Below are 24,482 nucleotides of genomic sequence, written 5' to 3'. Positions count from 1 at the left end.
ATGAACGAAAAATACATCAAGTTTTCCTTTTATATATTGAATGTATTGAAGAGCATGAAGACCAAAAAATATGCACCGAGTGCGAGGTCTATTCTTCTGTTAAGTACGGGCATAGAAAAGAGTGGAATATATAACACAAATAAAGTTGAATTGAAACCGACTTATGGAAACATTGAAGCAATCAATCAATAACACAAATATTAAACAAGCAAATGTAAATACAAGCCATGAACTGTATATAGGTCAATTTACAATGACAATCTTTGAATTTTGTCCCATTAAAGTGATTCATAAACATTTTAAAACTTGCTGGCAAATGAAAGCCCCTCCTTTTTAAGTTGATCTAAGTTCTCAACTGGAGGATTGAGTCTTGAAACCTTTGCAATAGCCTTGTTTTCTTCAGGTGTCCCACCTTCAAGGAAAGCTCCAACAACCTTTCCGTCTTTGATCCAATAAGACCCAAATTTCGGCTTCGGTGATAATGGATTGATGTCTCTGAAAAACAAACTTTCGCCAACATTGTCTCCATAGAACTGCCATGAAAGTTCGAAGATTCGAGAGTAGAAGTATGGAAGATAATCATATTCTTCAAGTTCTTTACCTGTTTCATTTGCTTTGATAGCCTTCACAGCGTGCTCGGCCGATTTCCGGGCATGGTCAACATGTTCGACTCTCCTCGTTTCATTGTATAATTTAATAGGGAAAGAGGCCACGTCTCCTACTGCATATACGCCAGGCATGCTTGTTTTGAAGAATCCATCAGTTTTAATTCCACCTCTGTCTTCTTCAAGCTGTCCTTTGAATAATGCTGTCAGCGGTCTCGCCCCAACACCGACGACAACAATGTCGGCTTCAAGCACCCTGCCATCCTTGAGTTTTACTCCCTTAACTTCCCCATTTGCATTAGCATTGAAGCCAATTGACACTGTTCCTTTGATGATTTTGATCCCTTTATTTTCATAGTAACTTTCATAGAATGCAGCGATGGTTGGGGTGAAAAGCCTAGGCATGCACCAAGGGTCGGGGTAAACCATGGTGACATCGAAATCATTGATTCTCATGGCTGCTGCAACTTCAAGACCGATGTATCCTCCTCCGATAATAACAGCTTTTCCATGTTTCTTCATTTTAATAGATTCAACAAGCTTATCAGCATCTTCGAGTTCTCTCAGATAGAAGATGTTCTTGGCATCAGCTCCTTCGACCTTGAAATCTGTCAACCTTATTACAGTGGAACCTGTTGCAATTATCAATGTCTGAAACTTAAAAATTTCTCCAGCAGCACTTACTAGAGTCTTCAAAGCAAGATTTACTTTAACTATTTCGGTTCCAAGGATCAATTGGATTCCTTTTTCTTTGTACCAATCAGGAAGTAATCTGTCACCTCCACTTCCCACACAGACATGGAATTCAGGCAGTCTAGCAGCTGCCTTTGGATTCGGATTCAGATATCCCTTGCTCAAAGTAGGACGTTCATAAGGAGCCACTGACTCTTTTGAAATAATTGCCAACTGCCCTGGTTTAAGGCCTTGCCTATCGAACTCCCTAGCTGCATACCCAGCTGCAACTCCCCCACCAACAATTATGTACTTGAAGGACTTAACCATGCCAAGAAATGCTTTGCCTTTCCTTAGAAATGCCTTGAGTTCGAAGACCTTTTCCTCAACAGTTTTTCCAAGAAACGCCCGTGAAAGGAACTTCTTTTCTTTGGTCTTATGTTCAATGATTTCGATTTCAGTTTTGATCCTCTGAACATCATCCAACCAGTTCTTCACTTCTTCTGTTTGCATTGTCCCACCATGACTCTCTGCACTTAGTCTTAGTTCAATAACTTCCTTAACGGTGTTCAGCTCTTTCAACAGTTTTTGCAGAATCTTCATATTTTCATCGAAATTTCTTTTACAGTTCAAACATCTTTCAATGGGGGCAAATATAAACTTTGCACTTCCAATAACCAAATTGAACGAAGAAGCCATTGGCAAGTATCTGGTAAATACCTGAATCCAACAGAAAGTAAATCGTAGCTCAGAAAGTAGCTCAAAACTAAAAAGATCGAAAATGTACTAAAATTAACCAAATCTATGCTAGGTTTTTCCTTAATATTCAAAGTTTATGAATATGGCTCTAAGTTGAACATACATAGATAATTATATTTAAAAGATTTTGATAACGAACAGACGAGTGTTACATTCATATCTGTCTGCACCAATGCATACATTCCTCTATACAGGTGTGAGTGTCAGATACGCGAATAGGTCTATGTTCATTTATTTCTAAATTATCTTTTCATGTATTTGGATGGTACTTGGAGGTTTATACTCATATCTTGACATGCATCGAAGATGAATGTCGGAGATTGGTACTTCAAGATAAGTGAAAAACTGAAGCAACATAGTATATACAAACATGCATATATACATACACGTATAACATAAATTTTGCTGAAAAGAAAAGAATAGAAAAAAAATCCTTACTAATTGCTGTAGTAGTAGTAGTAGTAGTTAAATGCTGTGGCATTCTAATCGAATTCATTCCAAGTCTAGCATATCATTGAATAAAAATATTGCAATTTCATTTTCATTTGATTGGAGAAAGAGGATAACCAAGTTATATTACCCAAACATTTCGTTTTCTTTAAAGTACCTGTATGGGAATTACGTTCAACAAATATTTGACATAGACATGATTCTTCAAATACATAAAAAGAAAGAAAAAAAACACTTGGAAAAAGAAGTTAAAACATAATCGCCTTCGAGTCCAGCTTCTCATGAAATAGACATCTTCACATATGCTACTAAAAGCAGTTGTAAAGATACTGATAATTATGTTCATTTCATTTCCTAGCGTAGACCTATAAGAAAAAATCTAGAAGAATTGTAAGTACCTGTTACCTTTGGCTAATGCTCCAAATTGTTTGTAGAGGAAAACACCAGGAAACAAAAACAAGTCGAAATGAGAGAAGTGCAAAGATATATGAAGATTCCTGCTAAAAGCTTATATGAAGATTCCTGCTATAAGCTTTTCTTCTTTTGCAAGAAAAGCTAAGAATGTAGCATATCAGAATTCATTGAGGCAAAGTATCAGATGCAATATACATGAATTGCAACTAGAGAAACCAAAAGGATCAATTAGGTTTGGAAACTGTTGGTGGATAATCATCATGCTTCTTAACAAAAATGAAACCATACGTTCAGCAGTCAAAAGCATTTGGAACTTATGCCATTCGGGTGAGTGTTGGATACAGATGCGTTTACTTTTTCAAAGATTTCCATGTATTTAAAGGTCCTTGGAAGATCTATTACTTAAACATATGGGTCATTAAAAAGGAAGAGCCCAAGCATAGGTTGTAACATACTGGTTCATGCAATTATACTCTATCTGTTCAAGCAAGCACCCACAAGAGCTAGCATTCAGCAAATTTTGCGCTACCTCGAAGAGGGAAACTAGTCATGAAAATATCACAGTAAAAACAAACATATTATGCTGCAAATTGCTAAAATTGCTAGCAGATAAATGCAGTCCAACAGTTCTTAGAAGTGAAATGCCTTTTGATATATGCACAATGGGGTGAATTTTATTAAATTTCATTGATCGAAACTGTCAATTTTCAAGTTTGGGAAATTAGTTGACTTGTGACGATTGTTTGGACTTTGCTAACGCGATCTAGAAAAGAAAGCTCAACTCAAACATTGAAGAACGTGATAGTATTTGGTAAAAAAGAACAGGAATCTGTGAAAGTTACTTTAATGTATCCTGTAAGATTAAACTCTGAACTTGAAACACTTTTTCTTTTTGTGCCTAAACTTGAACGATACATTCACAATCATTGTCATCCTTGACATAGTTCATACAGCATAAAACATATCTTGTAATTTGAACAAAAAGGTTGGAAACAAGAACATTTTCACACAAAATGATCAATGAAGTACAGATTATACTTGACATTCTTCCTTCATCCTCTAGAAATGGTCAAGGATGAACCAATGGAATTGCATCTCATCTTCTGGTTTCTCAGAAGCTTGAACTCTGTTTCGAGGCTTTGTCTTTACAGCTTGTCTCGCTGCTTGCTCGCGCAGAACATCGACTTCTTTCTCCAGTTTGCTTACTGTAGCTTGCAATGCCTTCAAAGCTTCTTCCTGTTTCTTGGACTTGTTCTCACTTTTGAACTTCTGATCATCATCACTTATCGACTTTGATACAATTTTGTATGTTGGATATGCACCTGCAAACATAGTTAAATGCTAAAATACCCTTAAACCATGGGCTAAGCTCTAGCAAATGCAAATTGATCAACAATCTATTAGCTGCAAACATTAGAAATAAACAACCCAATAATGAATACCAGGGATGGTTTTAAGGCCCTCAACGGTAGCATTCTTGGCAATATCGGTAGCTACCTTGGAGATCTTTGACCGAGTTTCAGGGTCAGACAGGTGATGGTTCACCTTTTCCCGTGCAGTACACAACACCTCCTTGCCCTTGCTGATGGCTGCGGAACCATGATGGTTCACCTTTTGCAGTGCATCAACTGATACTTCCTTTCCCTTTGTGATCACTGTGGAACCATGATCGCAAGAGCTCTGCCAAAAGCCCTTCACTGAGTCGGTTGACCATGAAATCAAGTCCCATATCCCCATTTTCTTTTTCTTTCTTTTTTTTTTTTTTTTTTTTGGTACTTTCGCTTTCCTTTCTCTTGTGCTGCAGTAATAGATTCGAGAGGAACACGAAAACGGACGATTAGGTGACTTGTCTTCCATTATTTTTTGGGCAAATTACACCAACAGTCACTAAACTTTGGGGTAAATGACAAAACAGTCACCTAGGTTTCATTTCAGTCACTTAACTTTCAAAAAATAACAAAACGGTCACTAACGTTATAAAAAAGCGACAAATCAGTCACTAACTAACAGTTACCGTTAGGGTAGGATTAGGAATGGGCGTAATCGGGCCTTCTTTTTACATATCTCTCGTTATTTGGGACCCTATTCACCTCTTTTCTTTTTTTCTTCTATTGAATCGAGAAATAAATAGGTTTGATTGTCCATCTTTTTAATATAATCTATATATATTTAATATAATATTAATATAGACATATTCCGGATACTTCAAATCGAAGCAATTGGATGTCCGACTCGGGCCTATATGACATGACCGATCAATAGAAATACTCCAACATTCCACCTTTGTCATATATTCCATACATCACATATTAACGGGATTGTTGACGTGGCAAGTTAACCGCTGATGTGGCAAGTTAACTTGCCATGTTGGCGACGGCTGACAGGTTTGGGACGGGTTTAGGGAAAAAAAATTGAAGGGTTAATGGGTTATGTTTTAGGGTTAGAAACAGATTAGCTTTAGGGGGGTTGGGGGGGGACGAAAATCTATTTGGGAAATTTTGATCGGGATTTAGGGTTTTTTAGGTTTTAAACTGAATTGGGAATTGATTTGGGGTTAGAAATCGGTTCAATAATCGATTAACAGGGTATAAGTTTTAGGGTTTATGGTGGTTTATTTTGTTTAGGGAGAAAATAAGATGAACCGGAAGTTTTTGATTGTCAGAGACAATGGGCAGTAGAAGGGAAGCTACCAGTGCTGTTACATCCACTTTAACGGGTAAGTTCTTGCATTTAGTTTTAAATTTTTTGGATTTCAATGCTGTTATTTCGATTTAGGGTTAATTAGGGATATTTCGATTTCAAATTTAATTTCGATTTTGATTTTGCTTTCGATTTCTATTTCGATTTTGATTACAATTTTGAAACACTCACTGATTCTGATTTTGATTTTGATTTCGATTTCGATTTCGATCTCAATCTAGGATTAGAATTTGATTTTGATTTCGATTTAGGGTTATTTCGATTTTGATTTTATTTGTTATTAATTTGCATGACAGATTAGGGTTTGGTTTTTAAAGTTTATGACATATAATGTGTACTGTATTGTGTCTGCCATTGTTTAAGGTTATTTCGATTTTGATTTTGATGTGTTTGTATCTGCCATTGTATGAATGTCATTATCAAACTGATCTTTATTGTGTGTATCTGCCATTGTTTGTATCTGTCATTGTATGAATACCATTATCAAACTGATCTTTATTGTGTATATCTGCCATTGTTTGTATCTGTCATTGTATGAATGTCATTATCAAATTGATGTTTATTGTGTATATCTGCCATTGTTTGTATCTGCCATTAAATTATACATTATTAAACTGATGTTTATTGTGTATATCTGTCATTGTTTGTATCCAGGCTCCTATTGTTATTTACCTTCTTTATTGTACTGGTTATTGCCTATTTTTGTCTGCCATGTGCATGAGAAAAATGGTTGTGTTTGATTAAATTATTTTTTATATTGGTTGTTGTCTGCCATGGGCATGACAGAAGTGTTTGTATTAAATTATTCGGTATTTTGTATTGGTTATTGTTTGACAAAAATGGTTAAACTGTTTGCCTATGTTGTCTGCCTTTATTGATGAGTACTTTGTTTGGCAGGTTTAACTGATGACAATTTTAATGAGAATGAAGAAAACGTGTCTGGTAGTGATATGTCTGGTAGTGAAGTGTCTGGTAGTGATAGTGATGCATCTGAAAGAGTTACTTTAGATGGTTTAAACATGGATGGTATAGGAGTAGATGAACTGTGTGATAGTGATGATTCTGGGAGGTTAGATAGTGCACATGGATCTGACTCAGATGGCCAAAATTGGCCTGAGTTCAACCTAGAGAATGACATGAGTAATCCTAGACTTGAGGTTGGAATGTTATTTAAGTCTAAACACAGTCTAAAAGAAGCTACCAAGCAGTATGGTAGGTTGAATAGTTATTTTATTAAGTTTCCCAAAAATGATTTAAGAAGGTTAAAGGCAGTCTGCAATGAAAAATGTTCTTGGTTCATATGGGCTTCTAGGCTAAACCCTAATGACCCTACTGACCAAACTTGGAAAATTAGGAGTTCAAACCCTAACCATACTTGTTCTAAAGTCTATAAAAATAGGAATGTAACCTCAGCTTGGATAGGTGAACAGTATAAAGAAAAATTCATTGCCGATTTTGATTATTCTTTGAAATCATTACAGCAAGATGTCAAAAGAGATTTTTGTTGCTTGGTCTCACTAACCAAATATAGGAGGGCTAAACTTAGGGCATTGGAATTAATTGAAGGAGCTCATAAGGCTCAATATGAGAAGATTTATGAGTACTTATTGGAGGTTAGGACCCAAAATGAGGGAACAACAACAATCTGTTATTTGGATAACAGATTGTTTCAAAGGATGTATGTCTGTTTGCAGGTATGCAAAGATGGCTATAGGGCTGGTTGTAGGAGGATAGTAGGTTTAGATGGATGTTTCTTAAAGGGCTACTATGGTGGCTACTTGCTTGCAGCTGTTGGGATAGATACAAATAATGGCATCTATCCACTTGCATATGCTGCTGTCGAAAGTGAAAACCAAGCATCATGGCTTTGGTTCTTGGAGTTGCTTGCAATGGACTTGGAAATTGTGAGCTCGTACCACATATCTTTCATGTCTGACAAACAAAAGGTAAAACTCTATTTATATATATATTTTTATGTTGTTTCTATTTAAGGTTTGTCAAAGAATTAAATTATTTTTTTCCAAATTGTAGGGACTTTTGGAAGCAATATGTATGTTGTTTCCTAATGCAGAAACAAGGCACTGTGTTAGACACCTACATTCTAATATCAAGAATGCTGGTTTCCAAACAAAGGAGCTGAAAGATTTTCTTTGGAAAGCTGCAAGAGCAAGCACTACAAGAGAGTTCGATAATGCCATGGATGAACTGAGAAAAACCAATCACCATGCTTATGACTGGTTGAAGAAGAAAAACCCTGCTCACTGGTCAAGGTTTCACTTCTCAATTAGGAGCCATTTTGACATGTTGGTGAATAATCTATCTGAATCATTTAACAAGGTAAATCCCTATGTTTTATGTTTCTTACTTATCATTAGCAATTCACTAATCATTTATGTGGTTTATGGACAGATGATACTGGAAGCAAGAGGTAAACCTATTCTGACCATGATGGAAACTTATTGTCAAAAAGAAAGAAGAAGCTGACAAATGGAAAGGAACTTTGTGTCCAAAGATCAAGAAAAAGCTGGATGTAAATATAAAAGATTCATTAAGGTAAAGATTCTTTCTAATGCCTATATTCTGACTTAATGTTGCTGATCACATGCAGTGATTGTTGGAAAGCTATTGACTTTTTTTAATATGTATGCAATGATTATTGGAAAGTTGTTGACTATTTTTTAATATGCATGCAATGATTGTTGGAAAGCTGTTGACTATTTTTTAATATGCATGCAATGATTGTTGGTGTGTTGCATATTTTTTAATATGCATGCAATGAGTTTTTTTTATAATATGCATGTAGTGACTGCTTTTTTAGGGGGGTGTCATTGTATATTTTAACCAAGCATGCTCACTGTTTTTTAGGTGTGTTCCATCACATGCTGGTGGGGACAAGTATCAGGTTGAATGTGGTCCAAGCAGCCAGCATGTGGTGGACTTAGTTCAGAATTCCTGCTCCTGCAGGAATTGGGATCTCACTAGCATCCCTTGCATGCATGCATTAGCTGTCATTCATGTAAAAAATGAGTTCCCAGTAACCTATGTACAAACCTGGCACACCAAGCAAACTCAGATTCAAATTTACTCCAACTTTGTAAGTCCAATAAGGGGTCCTAAACAATGGGCCTCTTTGTCAAACATGCTACCAATACTACCTCCTCTACTAAGAAGGCCACCTAACAGACCTACTAAAGTGAGAAGGAAAGAACCTAATGAACCACAAACAACAGAAAGGTTGAGCAAGAGAGGGGTGGAGATGAGGTGCAGTAAATGCAAAATAATAGGCCACAATAAGAGGAGTTGCAAAGGGGAAGTTAGCCAAAACATTCCAGTAAGTAATTTGCCTTAACTTATAATATACTTTTATCTATGAATTTGTTTATTTTTCACATTTCTTTTATTCTTGTAGGTTAAAAGACATCAAGTTGGTGTCTGAACCCAGCAAGAGGCTACCCTAAGTCAGCAAGAGGGTACCCCAACTCAACAAGGTGCCCCAACTCAGTTACCTACTGCCCCAACTCATCAAGAAGCTGCCTCAAGACAAAAGCTCCCATTAAAGAGAAAATCAACCACAACCACTGTTAGATGGATGCCTTCTACTCAAGAGTCATCCATGATGGACCATTGATGATGATGTGAGCAGATCGCATTTTGTTAACCTTTTAAAAGCGTGTAAATTTGCTCACTCTCGATTATTAACTTAGGCGGATAATTTTTGAGAAATTTGCCTATGATTGCTACTGTTGATAAACTTAGGCATAGTCATCTGAATCTTTTGTAAATTTTCCTATAATTCACATCTGCTCAATTGTAATGAATTGTAGGAAAATTTGGCAATATTTTGCCCTCATTCCTTTTGTAAAGCAGTTTACGATTTGGCATATTGGCCTTAATATATGAGCAATTTATCATGCTATTTGTTATCCAACTGTTATCTTTTTAACTAGCGACCATGTATACCAACTGTTAAATTTGTATATCAATTGTTATCTTTTCTAACCAAGACCATGTATACCAAATGCTAAGCAATTTGTAAACAACAACATGAGTTGGTTAGCTATGTATACCAATGACCATTTTAACACATGTTAAGCAACAAAATATTCCAACACAATTTGTAATCAACAAAAAATTTCCATTTCATTCAAGTGTTTGTAAACAATATGAGATGGTTAGCCATGTATAACAACAGCCATCTATACCACCATAAGCAACAATTTACCAGCAACAAAATTACAAAACATAAGCTGGTTTTCAATTAACATAAAATGATTTTTAAAGTTTTGAAAATAGCAAAATAGTAACAATTACAAGCACCAAAAACCAGGTTCTTCTCTCCCTCTTCCTTGCATCCTCTAATGTCCTCAATTTTTTTCAGAAGACCCAACAACACCATTCTTGAGCAGGCGTCAATCTTTGGATCAAACCAACTGAAAAATCGACATGGTTTTCAAATCATTGCCGAATTTGTTACACCCAAAAAACCTCCTACCTGGGTTGTCATTAGACCAAGACATGCTTAATTTGGCTGGGTCTCCACAAAAGCACACCGGAATCACTTCAGGCATATCCATTTTTCCTCTTCTCCTTCTTCTTCTTCTCTTCCTTCTTCTTCTTCTTCTTCTTCTTTTTTTTTTTTCCAAACCCTAAAATGGTGCTTGGTACTATTATTAAAGTGTTAATGTAACCCCACTAGACTTAAGGTTGACACTAGGACTCGTCACCGCCACGTCACTTTCTTGTGACGTCTGTGATGTAAAACGGCAAAAGGATTTTTTGTTACTTTTTGAAAGTTAAGTGACTGAAATGAAACCTAGGTGACTGTTTTGTCATTTACCCCAAAGTTTGGTGACTGTTGGTGTAATTTACCCTTATTTTTTATTCGTTTGCTTGACTTGACTACTAGCTCTAGCAGTGTACGTGTAACAGTTAACTGCATCAAATGTCCGCAAATTTCAAAAAATTTTATTTGAGTTTCTTTTTATTAACAATGTAAGCTTGAATATGATGAATAACATATTTACACCTATCAAATGGTCCTCGATATTATTTTTTAACAGGTCCTTTTAAAAGAAATGGGTCAATCATATTTTCCCATAATGAGGTGACCAAATATCAAACATATTACAATACAGTACGGTCTTTAAAAATGCCTAAGGGCGAAAAGAGAGCCCAAAGGCACACAACGATAATACCAACCGTCCCCAAATCAAAGTTTGGATTCAACATTAGTCGGATGGCTAAAAGCCCAGAATCAGAAAACATAAAAAGAAAAGGAAAAAAAAAAATCTCCCTCAAAAGGGAGAGAAAACTGCGAGCCAAAGGTTATTGGCGTGATCCCACCAATAACTTATCGAGCTGTCACCACCAACACTCAGTTGCAAGAGACACCCCCGGTGGCTATTTTAACACCAAAGGCTTTCGTTATTTGATTTAGGTGTTTTATATATACTCTTTCACTAAATGACTAACAAATTCAATTATAACATACTGAAATTTTTGGACCCATCATCTTAAATAATTTAAAATGTCTTCTTTTAATTTTACAACTATTTGTATATGTTTTAATTAAAATTTTAAAATAATTATATATTTAGTAATTTTTTATGCATTAAAGAAATAAATAAAATAAAATTTGACTCGTGCATGCACATATAAATAATTGATCGAAGTCGGAGGAAAAAAAATAGCCCCACCCTTTAATATGGGAATGGGAGATGAGTGGAGTTACTTGCACTCAAACCCAACCTTACACGCTAAGGATGTTAAGAATCATGATTGTAATATTTGTGATATTAAAACCCTCAATGAACAATTGTTACACAATTGCATGCAGTGGTGTTAACAATTCTCCCATTAATTCACATTCAACCCCATATTTGAAGCACCTATTAGAAGTACCATATTCAGTATTTACTCATCCAAACTTATGTTTCTAGGACTCACATGTGAGCGTCCAAGCATGTTCAATTCTTGTAACAGTTTTATGATCCTTGGACAATCATATCCTTGTATTCATATCCGAAAAAGTATCAGACTTGAGTACTTCAAGAAAAAGAAGTCAGCTCAATATAGATCCAAACCTTTGCCCAAAGGAACCCTTTGCATTCATCAGTGCTTCGAAAATCTCATTTCCCTGCTTTCTTTAAGTACATCAGTTCAAATCACCAAACAATGCTCTACCATTGACTGCAGAAGTTGTAACTTTATAAAGCATCAAATGGTTCAAATTGAAGTTGGAAGAACTGCAACTGCTTATTTTTGTATCAGAAAGAAAATAATGGTAGGTGATCTTTGCGGAATTCACCGCCTAAGTAAAGCGTTAATATGACATAGAAAAAAGCCAAAGTCAATGCAAGGAGAAACCCTTTTCTTAACCTGAGCCCATGCCCAGCCTCGAAAAGAAAATCCAGTTATAAAGAACCTAAAAATCTACCTGACTCAACATTGATTCTGAAGTAACTAAGATTTTTTATATCTTTAGAATGTAACACATGCAAAAGGTTATTTGACAAAAACAAGGCGACAAAGCCTTTTCTCTTAACAAACATACCAAAAAGCATGTGATTGGAAGGTTTACAAGACATATCTGCAAAGCACCAGTGATTAGACATTAGACTAAGAGATATACTTTACACGGTATAAAACATTTGGGAAAAGTTGTCTGCACAAAAAGATCCTTGATTTAACGCTTTGCCATGATGTTAATCAATCTACAAAGGAAACATTTAACAGTTTCAGACAATTACTCCAGCAACAAAATGCATATAACAACAATTGGCATTAGTTAGCTATAACTCATTAATCTAGTGGCAGGCGGGATTAATGGTAGCTTAGAAAAGTTATGGTGCATTATAAGATGTAATGAGCATTATCCTATGTGGATTAAGCAGTAACTTACAAACAAGTTATGATCATTGTAAGAAATAATGAGCATTACCCTATGCAGATTAATTGGTAACTTACAAGTTATGATGCAGTACAAGATGTAATTAGCATTACATCTTATCATGCATCGTATCTTTTTAAAAGCTACTGATCAGTCCACATTGGGTAATGGTCATTACATCTTATAATGCATCATAACTAGTCGTAAGCTACCACTTAATGAGCATTACCATATGCAGATTAATCAGTGGCTTATTCGAGTCCCACCTCCAATTCCACATAAGCTAACACTAATCATCTAAGAACAGAAAATACAAAAACCATCTTTATGGACGAAGTAGATATCGAGTTCAAAAGCTTACCATTGTGCCAGTTCATAAGGACAACCCAGCAAAGAGCAACTCCAACTCTTCTTCTTGTGAAGCAGTTCTCTGGTATAAACAAAAAGGCAATAAATCATCAAATCCCTCTCTTTCACAAAACTATCAAGCAACTTCCAAACTCAACTTTATAATTTTCAAGCATCGGCACAAAACCAATCAAGCCAACATATTTGATTACCTGAATAGACAACAGTTGAAGAATTTTATTAAGAACACGCATGCGGTGAGTAACATAAGAACTAGTCGCAGGAAGTCGGTTCATCCTTTTCATTTCTTCGTGAACAGCCACGGTCTTCTCTTCGTACCCCATTTGCTTCCACAGAACTCTGGGATTAGTGGCCCCTGCGTCCTCCATAGTTTGATCAATAACACCACCATTTCCGTTTACTTGTTCGAAACTTTCCATGATGAACAAGAACTAAACAAACCAACCCACCAACAAGTATAAAAAATCAAATTCGGGTTATAACAAATACTTCCAATTCTGAACTTGGATTTAACCAGTTGATTAATGAAGAAGGTCCCAAAACCAAAATCTACAATTTCTAACCCTATCCCTAGACTGCAGTCTTTGCAACTAAAAAAATTCCATTTTGCTTCAAAATTCAAGAAAATTATGGAAAATAATTACTTAATGTGAACTAGATTTCTCAATATTCTTCTGGGTCATTCTTATAACGATGATAATTGAAAATATTTCCGAAAGAAAAGAGGAAAAACGGAACCAATAATTTTTTTTTTTAAAAGTACCCTATTACGTAAGTGTCTCCAAATACTTAATAATTAGACCTAAATTGGATGCAGGATTTAATTACTTTTCATTTTATAATACAAACATAGTTGAAATTACAAAACAAGGGGAAGAAAAAAGGGGAACTTACAGAGGTTCTCACACGAAGGAAAGGAGGCAACGTTGGGGAGGTGGGGAGAGTTATTCCGTGAAATAACGTACGCATACTGAATTAAACGCAGCGTTTCGTGGAATTATAACAAGGTTAAAAAAAATTATCATTTAAATTTAGGGAATCTTTTCAAAAAGAATTTAGGGAACAAATCGATCAGATTCCCGATTTTTTTTTTGTAAGTGTTAATTTTGTGGTAAAGATAAATAAATAAATATTTATTAAATATCTTAAAATTGTTTAAAATTTAATAATTTATTAAGGTAATGCTTGGAAAATCATTTATTAATTGGGTGGGATGTAATTACACAATCGTAATATATTTGAGTGACCATTGTAATTGATAGATTCTATCGAATTCAGTATAATTAAAACCCCTTTTCAATTCTAAAAAGAGGATGAGTAATTATACTCAAATTTAATTTTAAAAATTATTCCTATACAAGTTATACAAATTATATTATAAACATAAACATGTATTAATGTTTTGGATGATTATGACAAAACAAATTTTATATTATAAATCCTAAAAATTACATAATATAAATAATTTGTATATTTTATAAAGTTATAACAAAAATAATATTATTATTTAAATCTTAAAAACTTTTTAAAGTTATGACCTAAAATATTTGACATGTTATAAAAGTATTATAATAAATTTATTTATAAAAGTTATGGCTAAATATGAATATAACTTATATATTCATTCATGTTATATATTATAAAAATAATATATTTATTCATAAAAATATTATAATTTTTTATCATATCTTATTTATAAGAAAAAAGGGTTTCCTAAATTTATGGTAAAAATTATATTATTTATAAGTTATGTTATGAAATTTTTGGATAATTTATCAATTTTTATAAAATTTATATATTATATATTAACTTTTACTTAGTTTATGTATTGTAAAAAGGATATAGCTTATCCTAAGTTTTTCTTTAAATTAAATATATAATTTTTTATATTTAAAACTACAAATTATTTAGACCATAAATTCAGATATTATAAGGTCTATGCTAATTATATAGATAAATTTTTTCATTATATCATGAGATGCGATACTATTTGAGAAATTTTTTAAATTTTTTGAATTAGCTAATCCAAGTAATAATTTAGATTATGAATAATAAATTTAGAAAAATTATTTAATACATTATTAGTGAAATTAAAATAATATTATTATTAATATATCAAATATTTTATTTAAGAAAAACAAAACTAGGATAACTATCTTTAGACGTGAAGCATGCTTAAAATAGTAAAATTATTGAATAAAAGCGTATTAAATATGCGAAAATATCTCTAAGATAAAAATACTCACTAAAAACAAAAATCGAAATTAAAGAACGGAAAGGCAGGCAACGTATTCACACGTACGAGGTAACCGTAAATGTAAAACTCCGCGGCGCCAACCAAAGCAACAACTCCTCGCACGCGCGTGAAAAACCAAAGAGAAAATATAGGGGCCCGAAAATTCGAAACCGAAAATTCCCCGGAAATTAATAAATAAGATAATATTATAAAATATTAAAATAAAGGTCAAAGGAGCGGAGACCATTTTTTTTTCATTTAATTTTTTTATTATCATTCTGCTTTCATTTTCTTTTGAATCGCATAAAAAGTCCGAGGAGGAAGAAAACCGGAAGGGGAGAGAGAGGGAAAGAAAGAGAGAAAGAGAGGCCTGGAAAAAGACCGAATTGACCTTATCTTTCTTTCGAAATTACCCTTTCTGCTTTATGTTCGACTCTTCGTAATTGCCATCCTCTCTCTCTCTCTCTCTCTCTCTCTCTCACGCACGCGCGCGCGCCATAGATTTTCTTTTTCCTTTTAATTTTCTTGAAACATGAACGAGAAGGCCCACGTTTCAAAGGAACTCAATGAGAAACACCGAAAGGTGATCCTAATTTTACCATTTTTGACCTTCTTGTATTGGTTCGATCTGTGTTTGTTGTATCATTTTCCGTTGTTGCTTTTTACCTGATTTTTCTTTTATTTCTTCTGAATTTGTTGGTTATTTGATTTGAATTTATTTGTTTAATGGATTTGATCGAATCGAATGTCGAATGGCGAGTACGAGCTGATTTAAAAAATTGTTTTTTATCAATGAAATGGTGATCATATTCAAATTATTATAAGAATAAGATCGGTTTAGGTAGATCAAGTTGGGTGGTAAATTCATTGTGATCAATGGAATTTCTTCACTAAAAAATTGCATTTTAAATAGTATCATATATTATGCTTTGCTGTTTTCGCAGATCTGAACTTGGGTTTTCTTAAATCAATTTTGCCTAATTATGCATTTCCTTTCTAATATCTTCGTCAAATTTGCTGAATATGATTGATTTGTTCGTATTTTTAAAACTTTCCAAAGGTTGATCTTTGGACATCGGGAACAATTTTATGCAATCTTCCTATGTGGCAAAGAGGCCTATAAATTAGATCTTGGAGGGCGCTAAATTCCTCCGTATTCTTTGCATGTATATGCATATGCATATGTGTACGTGTATGTATATGTATATATTATATATTATATATACATATTGTCCTGTATTTTCAATTCTTTTGCATATATGTTAACCTATATGGTATGATAGACTCATTTAATGGATGGTTTTGGTTATTGCATATTTGATGATCAGTCAGCCTGTTATCTTATCTGGATTAAAGTTCTTATCTTTTGATCTCATATGTAGATTTTGGAAGGTCTTCTAAAAATTCCGGAGAATAAGGAATGTGCTGACTGCAAATCCAAGTATGTAACAAGAAAATCAAGAAAGATTATTGGGATATCATAATATCAAATAAGGGAGTACCCAAAATAGACACTGTCTTAACAAAAGGGATACTTTGTATTGGGCATCAGTCGGCCGTGATACCATTCATTTTTATCACAGGTTCTAATAATTGTCTCTTATTTCTCTGCAGAGGTCCGAGATGGGCTAGTGTGAATTTAGGTGTCTTTATATGCATGCAATGTTCTGGGATCCACAGAAGTCTCGGGGTGCACATATCAAAGGTGATTTTCTTATCTCTGGAGTCTGGAATGCATACTTCAGTTCTTCCTGACTCAGAAAAGCTCATTGAATTGCTGACACTGTCTCAGTTTCTATACTTAATTCACATGTACATTTTGGTTTGTCACCAGTGATTGGATTGGTGTACTTACATTCTTAGAAACAAAACTTGGTACCTCAGAAATGCACTTGACATATATTCTTGGCATAATTTTTATGATAATATCTTAGACTATAAAGGATTAGAGAGGTTAGGAATTAACTTTTTGAACTGACTGGCTGTTTCTGTAGAATCAGTGAACAGACTAAGCTTTATGTTTCCCCAGAGCATGTTTGCATCTTATTGTCTCCTGCTGCAGGTTCGATCTGCTACCCTGGACACATGGCTCCCTGAGCAGGTTGCTTTTATTCAATGTAAGCTTTCTTGTTAGGTCATGAAACTGTATGATTCTGATTGATATTGATGGAGTAGAGCATACTCATATGACTATGGCTTGTCTTATTATACAGCGATGGGAAATGAGAAGGCAAACAGTTACTGGGAAGCTGAGCTGCCCTCTCATTATGATAGAGTTGGAATCGAGAACTTCATCCGTGCAAAGTAGCCATTGGTTCTTCTTCTCTTTTTTTGGGTAGTATTTAGTTTTAGTGAAGAGCATTTTTGTACTATTCCAATATTGTTGTATATTTTTATAGGTATGAGGAAAAGAGATGGATTCCTAGAAATAGAAGATCCAAATCACCACCTAGAGGGTTAGATGAAAGAGCTACTTCGCATTGGCAGAGACCCACAGAAAAAAGTGGTCATGGGCATGTTAGTAATTCTGATAATTCATTCGAGGAAAGGAGAACCATTCAAGCATCTAGCAGAAAAGAAAACCTTCCTGCAACAAGAATTAGTCTTCCTGTTCCTCCTAAGGGACCTAATCAGGTATTAAGTTCTTTTGCTGGTTATGTACTCTCATTTCTAACTCGTCTAGAAAACCACAATCATTCATGTTTTTCTTGATGCATTTTATGTGAATAGCTAAGAGCTAGTAATGTTAAGAGTGAAAGTATAAAAAAATTGCCATGCGTAAAGAATGCAAACAAATAGTATGAATTAGAACTACGGTCTTGATATCGTTTTGCATATTGTTCAACTCGCTTTCTTTCTTCTCGTTATATCATATTTCTTCTGGTAATTTACTCTCTTTAATGTTCTAACAAGTATATTACTTTTGTACTGTTGTGCTGATCTAAAAGGTTACACCTGTCCAGGAGCCTGAAACGGTTGTTGCGGCACCAGTTGAGGCAACAACTCCTCCCCCTGTCACGCCTCCTAAATTTGAGTATGCTATGGACCTCTTCAACATGATGTCCATGGATGATGCTTCAAGTGAAAATGCTTCTGGTTCTGGGGCAGCTTCCACTGATGATAATGATTGGGCAGGTTTCCAGTGTATGTCCTGAATTTCCCCATAGTTTTTGGTTATTGGAATTGCCTTACCTTTTATCTTTATTATGTTAACATCTTTCTACCAAGTGCCAACCACCTTGGTATTGAAAGTTATGGTGGTATCATTTTATTATTGCTGCTGGTTTTGACAAATGATAATTTTTGTAGCTGCTGGAGACACTTCTGCAACTGGCCAAAATGATCCACCAAAAGCTGGTGAGAAGAATACTCGGTCTGCTACTGGAATTGAGAAGTTATTTAATGATTCGCCTCCAATAACAACCAACCAAGTCACAGAGAAGCCACAAAAAGACATAAAAGATGATATTATGAGCCTTTTCGAAAATGTATGTTTTCAACATTGTTTTCTCGCATCTTAGGAACAGTTAGTGCAAAACAGAAGCCTATACTGCTTCGCCATTTGCTGGTTGGAGCTAATCAGATTATTCCTTAACATTTCCCCCTTGTCATGCGTTTGAACTTTGAACATGATTTTTTTCTCTTTTTCTTTAGTGGGGTCTTATGTTGTTATCTTATGGTTCAATCAATTTCAGTCCAACATGCCGTCGCCTTTTGCAATGCATCAACAACAACTAGCTGCGCTAGCTCAGCAACAGTCCCTTCTCATGGCTGCTGCAGCTAAATCTGCTTCTGGAAATGCTCAACAGTCTCCATCCAATGGCACCATGATACCCACTCAACAACAACTAGCTATGTTAGCACAGCAACAGTCCCTTCTTATGGCTGCTGCAGCTAAAGCTGCTCCTGGAAACGGTCAACAGCCTCCATCAACCACCACAAGCTTACCCACTCAACAACAACTAGCTTTGCTAGCGCATCAACAGTCCCTCCTCATGGCGGCTGCTGCTGGAAATATGCAACAACCTCCATCCACCAGCACTAGTGTACCCACTCAAGCTTGGCCTAACATTGGTTATCAAATACCTGGAATGATGATGCCAGTTGGTGCACAGGCTGATCTGCAGAAACTCATGCAGGTAGATTTCCTACTATAGTTGCAATAGTTTCTTTAAAGAAATATATCTTGCTAGTTTCTCATTTTTTTTTCCCTTTTTTTTATACGCTGCTTTAGACAATGCAAATAGGCCAGACTCAACAAACAGGAAACAATGTTGCTTCATCCAGGTACATATTTAATCTCTTTATTCTTTGTTTTATTGATGAGTTTCTCCTGCAATACTGGTCTACATTGCCACGAATTCTGGGTTATGCATTACACGTAGGTTTATAATTGTATTCGGAGAATCCCATGCCATGAACATGTTCTAATAAATAACTATTTGATGAATCATTAGTTTTACACTTAGATTTTGCTCCATATTCCATGATCGTAACTTTTGCCATGTCTTTTTATTGCAGCTTTTATGCATTGGGGCAAGGTACCCCAGCAAGCGGTGTTGCAACTAATGGAGCAAGCAAGCCTCAATCGGCTTCCCCAGTTTCATCAACGAATTCTTCACAAGCAGGAAAGGATTATGATTTTTCATCATTGACACGGGGGATGTTTACGAAACGCTGAGTTGGGACAGCCAGGTGATGATTTTGGCTTCTGTTTTTGTCATACTAAACCAAAAAACAAAAAGTTATTTTACAGGGAATTTACCTCTACCAGGGCACAATTGTAAACTATTTGTAGATGTAGCAATTTCAGTTTTTTTTCCCATTTTTTTATATTTTCTTTTTATTTCTCCATATCTGAGTGATGGCTTTATTTGTATGAATAGATGCTTGCCAAGCATTTAATAAATATACGAGTATAGATTGAATTGTTTTAATTGTTCTCATTCAAACAAGTTTCTTTGGACAACATTATTTTGCATTTCGATATTCACATTAATCATCTTTTTATTTAAAAAAAAAAAAAGTTACCAGCACGATATCAACACGATATGCTCTAACAATATATATAATTATTTTGTATATGGATAAAATTTTAAATAAATATATAACAGATCTTTTGATACTTGAGACTCCTACTGCAAGAGACCAACCCCTCTAATTACCATCCTTTTTCGTACTTATTTAGAACATGCTATGGCTTTATAAGCAATTCAATGGCAATATCAAGCCTTACAGCTTCTTAGCATAATCAAAACCGCAATATATAAAATATCAAATGATGCCTAATTACCTATATTTGTAAAAGAGAGATTCATTATAAAATCAAATGATCTGTAAAAGAGAAAGAACATGAAATACTGATAACGTTGATCCAACATTTATGTATAATTGTTTGTAGTTCAATTTTACCTCGTGTTTATTTTGATCACAGAGAATGACATTCCTTTACATGGCCATCGTAGTAGCTGGGAAAAGCCTATCCAAGAAAGTATATACACCCCCACCGAGTAGAAGCGCACCACTGCAAAAGAAACCAAGTATTAACAGTCTGTCACACCGAATATACAGCAAATCTAAGAGCAATTATGAAGTAGAAATAAGACGTAGATGCTTCACCACGGCAGAGTAATATTACTTGACAAAAAATAGTGGTCAAGAACATTTTTGAGCATACCTCACCGGGTTGATCCATGCTGAGAATTTCCTGAACGACAACAGATTCTGCCAGTACATATATAGTAAGTTGAATTTTCGAGTTAAAAACAATTGAAGGAAGTATTTTAGAAGCAAAAGTCGGAGTAAGATAAGGTGCCTGCAATTATTTTTGACTTATGACTGATTTTTCCGTAGTACAAGCAACAGATGTATGCTAGCCTTTAACAAACAGCCAACAAGATTCAGCTCTGATTTCAAAATGAATGGCATCATGCCTACCTGCAATGCTCCAGCAAAAGAAGCGGCAAGAAGTAGAGGAGCAACATAGCCGGTTGTATATGTCAAGAGTAAGCTGCCTCCTATTACTGGATCCTATTGTACAGGTGTAACACATTACATATTGGATTTATGCCAAATAAAAAGAGATTTCATTCTTCTATAGACTCAACAACAGCTACGTAGTCTCTTTATTGTCGAGTTTACCTTGGATGTGGCTACGTATCCCAGCAAAGTGGCCAGCACTGGTGTGCTGCAAGGTGAGGCAGCTAATGCGAATGTAAGCCCAGCTAAATACGCTTGCACACCTAAAATATAAAACAAGTTCAAAATTAACACTTTGAAACCTTTTACAGGTTCATGCATATAATTAATTTTCTTTTAGTAGGGTAAAATAATTGAGTCGTTTACCTGATGGCAAGTTGGCAGCTGCAGTGCGAGGGTCAAAATTGCTAAAGAAAGAGGGAAGTTGTAACTCGATGACCTGTAAGTTTTGTTTGGAGCAGAAGAACAGGAATTAGATTGGGAACGTCTGAGTGGAAGAAACTCAGGTACAACCGTACAAGGTTGAATAAGACATTGCTAATCTGGTTAGCCGTTCTGCATAGTATTAGAAGCTATCTAAAGTTGTAGATTTCTAATCCAGACAGAAATTTTAAGGCATCAAGTAACTTGTAAGAGCTGATTCCGATCTTCCGAAGAACTAGATGGAATGGAAAAACATCTAAAAGACACAGACACGAGCACAAATGACAATATGAGGAACAGGAATATAGGAGTTTCATACACACTGATACAAAATATGAACTTCAAAGGCAAAGTGTAATAATTCTAATCATATGAACAAGAGAAACTATATGATTGATGACAAATTACCATCAACAAAACATTTAACCCGGGAAAAACTGCATAAACCAAATAACAACATTAGTAGTTTGATTCAATACCTCAAGTAGATTAAGACCCATGATAACAGCCAAACCAGAAGCAGCCAGTGGCAACCCTTGCCCTATCTGTCCATATGCCTTCCCAGCAAAGGAGGCTCCTATACCCAGGAGTGCTAATGTAGTCGCTAATCCTAGTGAGAAAGCCATTGAATTTACAATTACCTGACAGAAATAGAACCCAGAGTCATTTGAGAATAAACACTTATTACTTCCATGATTGTGTTTGTGATTCTGTATCTCATGTACAAGAAAGGGAGGACCCGTGTATGCTTCAATCAGATTTAGCCTATATTGGTAAAACTTAAAGGTGAGTGTTGGATACGGGTATCTGTTTTCCATTTCTTTAAAATTTTCCATGTGTTTGGATAATGTATTGGACATGGGAGTTTCAAGAGAAATGAAGGGTCGAAGCAACATAGGACTTAGCTGCATAGACATGGTATGTCCCCGACACGGGTATTTTTAAAATTTTTCTTAGCTCTTTTGGAGGGTTATATCACCATACCATGTCTCAATATATTCCAAACATGAATGTCTGATTTGAACACTTCAAAAAAAAAATTAAGAGTTGGAGCAACATAGAAAATAAATGTAAAGAAAATATGGAACAGGCTGCATCAGTACTGCTGAAAACTCAACTTTGATCAAGATGTGTAACTTTTGGTTTTAAATTTTAGGTCATCTGCAAGCTAAAATTTTATTGACAGCTTTACCCTGTTTTCTAATGATAGGAGCTTGCAATTACAATTGACTTACAAAAATATTCATTGCAACTGCCAATGCTTCAATGAAAAACAAAAGGTTCTATCTAGAAATCTAGCAGATGCATGCAGCAAAGAAGATGAATCACATAGCAAGTATCACCTCAGTTCTGCCCTTGCCTGAACCAAATGCACCTGGAAGGTTTGAAGCAGACTCAGAAGAGCATAAAATCGAGAGGGACATACAAGAAAGTAACCGCATCAATTCATTTTAAACCATGCATTGAGATTAAGGCAAAGTATGCATATTACTTACCAATGTATCCAAGTGTTAATGGCAGAACACTTAGTGTACATGGTGAAAGGCTTGTTACAAGACCAGCCCCAAAAATAACAGCCAAACTGCAAAAGCCAGGGAAAAAGAAAATGACACGTTACCGAACATCAACCACAAAAGAGCTACAGATTCAAAGGGAAAAACACGGAGAAGAACCTAGTAAAACTGAGAGCTGATAATTGGCCCTGAACGGCTTCATTAGCTTGTTGGCCAGCTGAATATAGTAGACCTCCAAACCAATCTCCAGAACTTCCATCAGCCAAAGTGTAAAGTGAAGCAGCTCCTTCCTACTTCCAAGGCAAATAACTCAAGTTCCTTACATTATCCGAACATATAACTTTGAGATACATGCTCAAAATCAAAGGATACATATTAATTCAATTCCTCATTTTTTTTAAAATAATATCCTACGGATAAATACGAGGATATGACTCTCTAAGGTCTCTTTGGAAAATACATTTAAAAAATTGAACATATTTATGATGGCACATACCAGAATCCAAAATAAACAAAGTTTCAAGACACTAGATTGAAGAAAATTGAACTTGACAAGATAACAAATAGACGTAATCATTGAACTCACCAAAATATTATCTTCACTTAAAGCCTTTGCAGAGTCAATTGCAACCAAATTTGCCACTAAAGAACAAAGAAATGAAAACTAAAAAGATGAAAAAAAAAAAACCCAGAACTCAAAGTAACTTATAGCTTAATAAAATATTAGAAAAAAATCATAATATAGGATTAGCATTTCTTCTAATGGAAGAAGACAGTGATTTACCTGCTATAGTATTTACAAGAGAAGTAAATTTCAAAGACTCAATTTCATTGCAAAGATCCTTACTTCCTGTTGGTTTATTAATTGCCATAGTATATTTACCTGAAAAACAAAACTAAATAAGTTATAGAGCTTAAAATTCGATAATTTCAACAAATTAAACTAGTAATTAATCTGTAACTTACCATAGTAGGTTCGTGGGTGATTTTTAAGGCTTGAGATTTTGAAGAAATTAGAGAAGGAAGAGGTGACGCTATGGTTTAGAACTAAAGTCATCTTAAACAGAACAGACTGTGTTTGGCGGCGGAGAGAACTTTGGGGGGTGATTTTGAAATTGCTGAGGGTTTTATTTTCTCGGGAACCAAACAGAGAGAAGGAGATATTTAAGATGATGTTTCGTGTTTTAAACGGTTTTGTGGAGTTGTAAGTTAAACTGATTGATGTTAACGGCTTAATTGGATTGATGGGCATTCACCAGCACGATTGACTGAATTTAATTGGATTTTTTTTTGACAAAATATTAAGAAGGGTAAATTCTCCTGCAAGAGTCAACCAACTTTTAAAACTTTCAATGTGGTCACCAACCAAAGGAGACAAATTTGTCAATTCCATGTCCCATAGGGATGTTTTATGTCGTCTCTCTCTAATACTCATCAATCTATTTCGTACTCTTTTTTTTTTGAACCATTTG

The 24,482-nt window shown here is 35.0% G+C and overlaps 5 protein-coding genes across 10 annotated transcripts; 1 reads left to right on the top strand and 4 right to left on the bottom strand.

Annotated features, from left to right (window-relative positions):
* Window positions 1-161: 161 nt before the first annotated feature.
* On the bottom strand, window positions 162-2,971 carry LOC108464012 (monodehydroascorbate reductase-like). Of its 3 annotated transcripts, XM_053023982.1 has the most exons (3): window positions 2,885-2,971; window positions 602-1,997; window positions 162-495 (listed from the first exon to the last, which is right to left on the bottom strand). In XM_053023982.1, exons 2-3 carry the CDS (start codon window positions 1,974-1,976, stop codon window positions 344-346), a joined length of 1,527 nt encoding a protein of 508 aa, XP_052879942.1. In that variant the 5' UTR covers window positions 1,977-1,997; window positions 2,885-2,971; the 3' UTR covers window positions 162-343. The 3 variants fall into 3 exon arrangements, with proteins under 3 accessions (XP_052879942.1, XP_017619556.1, XP_017619557.1); XM_017764067.2 differs by having other exon boundaries at window positions 162-1,997; XM_017764068.2 differs by having other exon boundaries at window positions 162-1,997; window positions 2,892-2,971.
* A 767-nt stretch (window positions 2,972-3,738) lies between these two features.
* LOC108464013 (uncharacterized) lies at window positions 3,739-4,752 on the bottom strand. 2 transcript variants are annotated; one of them, XM_053023983.1, is made up of 2 exons: window positions 4,398-4,752; window positions 3,739-4,241 (listed from the first exon to the last, which is right to left on the bottom strand). In XM_053023983.1, exons 1-2 carry the CDS (start codon window positions 4,635-4,637, stop codon window positions 3,960-3,962), a joined length of 522 nt encoding a protein of 173 aa, XP_052879943.1. In that variant the 5' UTR covers window positions 4,638-4,752; the 3' UTR covers window positions 3,739-3,959. The 2 variants fall into 2 exon arrangements, with proteins under 2 accessions (XP_052879943.1, XP_017619558.1); XM_017764069.2 differs by having other exon boundaries at window positions 3,739-4,222; window positions 4,343-4,748.
* Window positions 4,753-12,047: 7,295 nt separating this feature from the next.
* LOC108462952 (uncharacterized) lies at window positions 12,048-13,887 on the bottom strand. The gene is made up of 4 exons (XM_017762870.2): window positions 13,753-13,887; window positions 13,050-13,289; window positions 12,851-12,919; window positions 12,048-12,313 (listed from the first exon to the last, which is right to left on the bottom strand). Exons 1-3 carry the CDS (start codon window positions 13,825-13,827, stop codon window positions 12,863-12,865), a joined length of 372 nt encoding a protein of 123 aa, XP_017618359.1. The 5' UTR covers window positions 13,828-13,887; the 3' UTR covers window positions 12,048-12,313; window positions 12,851-12,862.
* Window positions 13,888-15,093: 1,206 nt separating this feature from the next.
* LOC108464083 (ADP-ribosylation factor GTPase-activating protein AGD5-like) lies at window positions 15,094-20,031 on the top strand. 3 transcript variants are annotated; one of them, XM_017764174.2, is made up of 11 exons: window positions 15,094-15,677; window positions 16,477-16,535; window positions 16,709-16,799; window positions 17,157-17,211; window positions 17,308-17,398; window positions 17,494-17,728; window positions 18,058-18,238; window positions 18,404-18,582; window positions 18,790-19,233; window positions 19,329-19,381; window positions 19,616-20,031. In XM_017764174.2, exons 1-11 carry the CDS (start codon window positions 15,627-15,629, stop codon window positions 19,773-19,775), a joined length of 1,599 nt encoding a protein of 532 aa, XP_017619663.1. In that variant the 5' UTR covers window positions 15,094-15,626; the 3' UTR covers window positions 19,776-20,031. The 3 variants fall into 3 exon arrangements, with proteins under 3 accessions (XP_017619663.1, XP_017619662.1, XP_052879941.1); XM_017764173.2 differs by having other exon boundaries at window positions 18,043-18,238; XM_053023981.1 differs by lacking the exon at window positions 16,477-16,535 and having other exon boundaries at window positions 18,043-18,238.
* Window positions 20,032-20,392: 361 nt separating this feature from the next.
* LOC108464085 (cytochrome c-type biogenesis ccda-like chloroplastic protein 2) lies at window positions 20,393-24,253 on the bottom strand. Its single transcript, XM_017764175.2, has 12 exons — window positions 23,977-24,253; window positions 23,795-23,893; window positions 23,597-23,652; window positions 23,170-23,300; window positions 22,993-23,078; window positions 22,840-22,871; window positions 21,976-22,137; window positions 21,440-21,512; window positions 21,236-21,336; window positions 21,032-21,124; window positions 20,772-20,818; window positions 20,393-20,618 (listed from the first exon to the last, which is right to left on the bottom strand). Exons 1-12 carry the CDS (start codon window positions 24,065-24,067, stop codon window positions 20,543-20,545), a joined length of 1,047 nt encoding a protein of 348 aa, XP_017619664.1. The 5' UTR covers window positions 24,068-24,253; the 3' UTR covers window positions 20,393-20,542.
* Window positions 24,254-24,482: the final 229 nt, after the last annotated feature.

This window comes from Gossypium arboreum, chromosome 13 (assembly GCF_025698485.1).
Source record: "Gossypium arboreum isolate Shixiya-1 chromosome 13, ASM2569848v2, whole genome shotgun sequence".
Lineage (NCBI taxonomy): Eukaryota > Viridiplantae > Streptophyta > Magnoliopsida > Malvales > Malvaceae > Gossypium > Gossypium arboreum.
The sequence above is the reverse complement of the archived record's forward strand: the minus strand, read 5'-3'. Positions and strand labels throughout refer to the sequence as shown.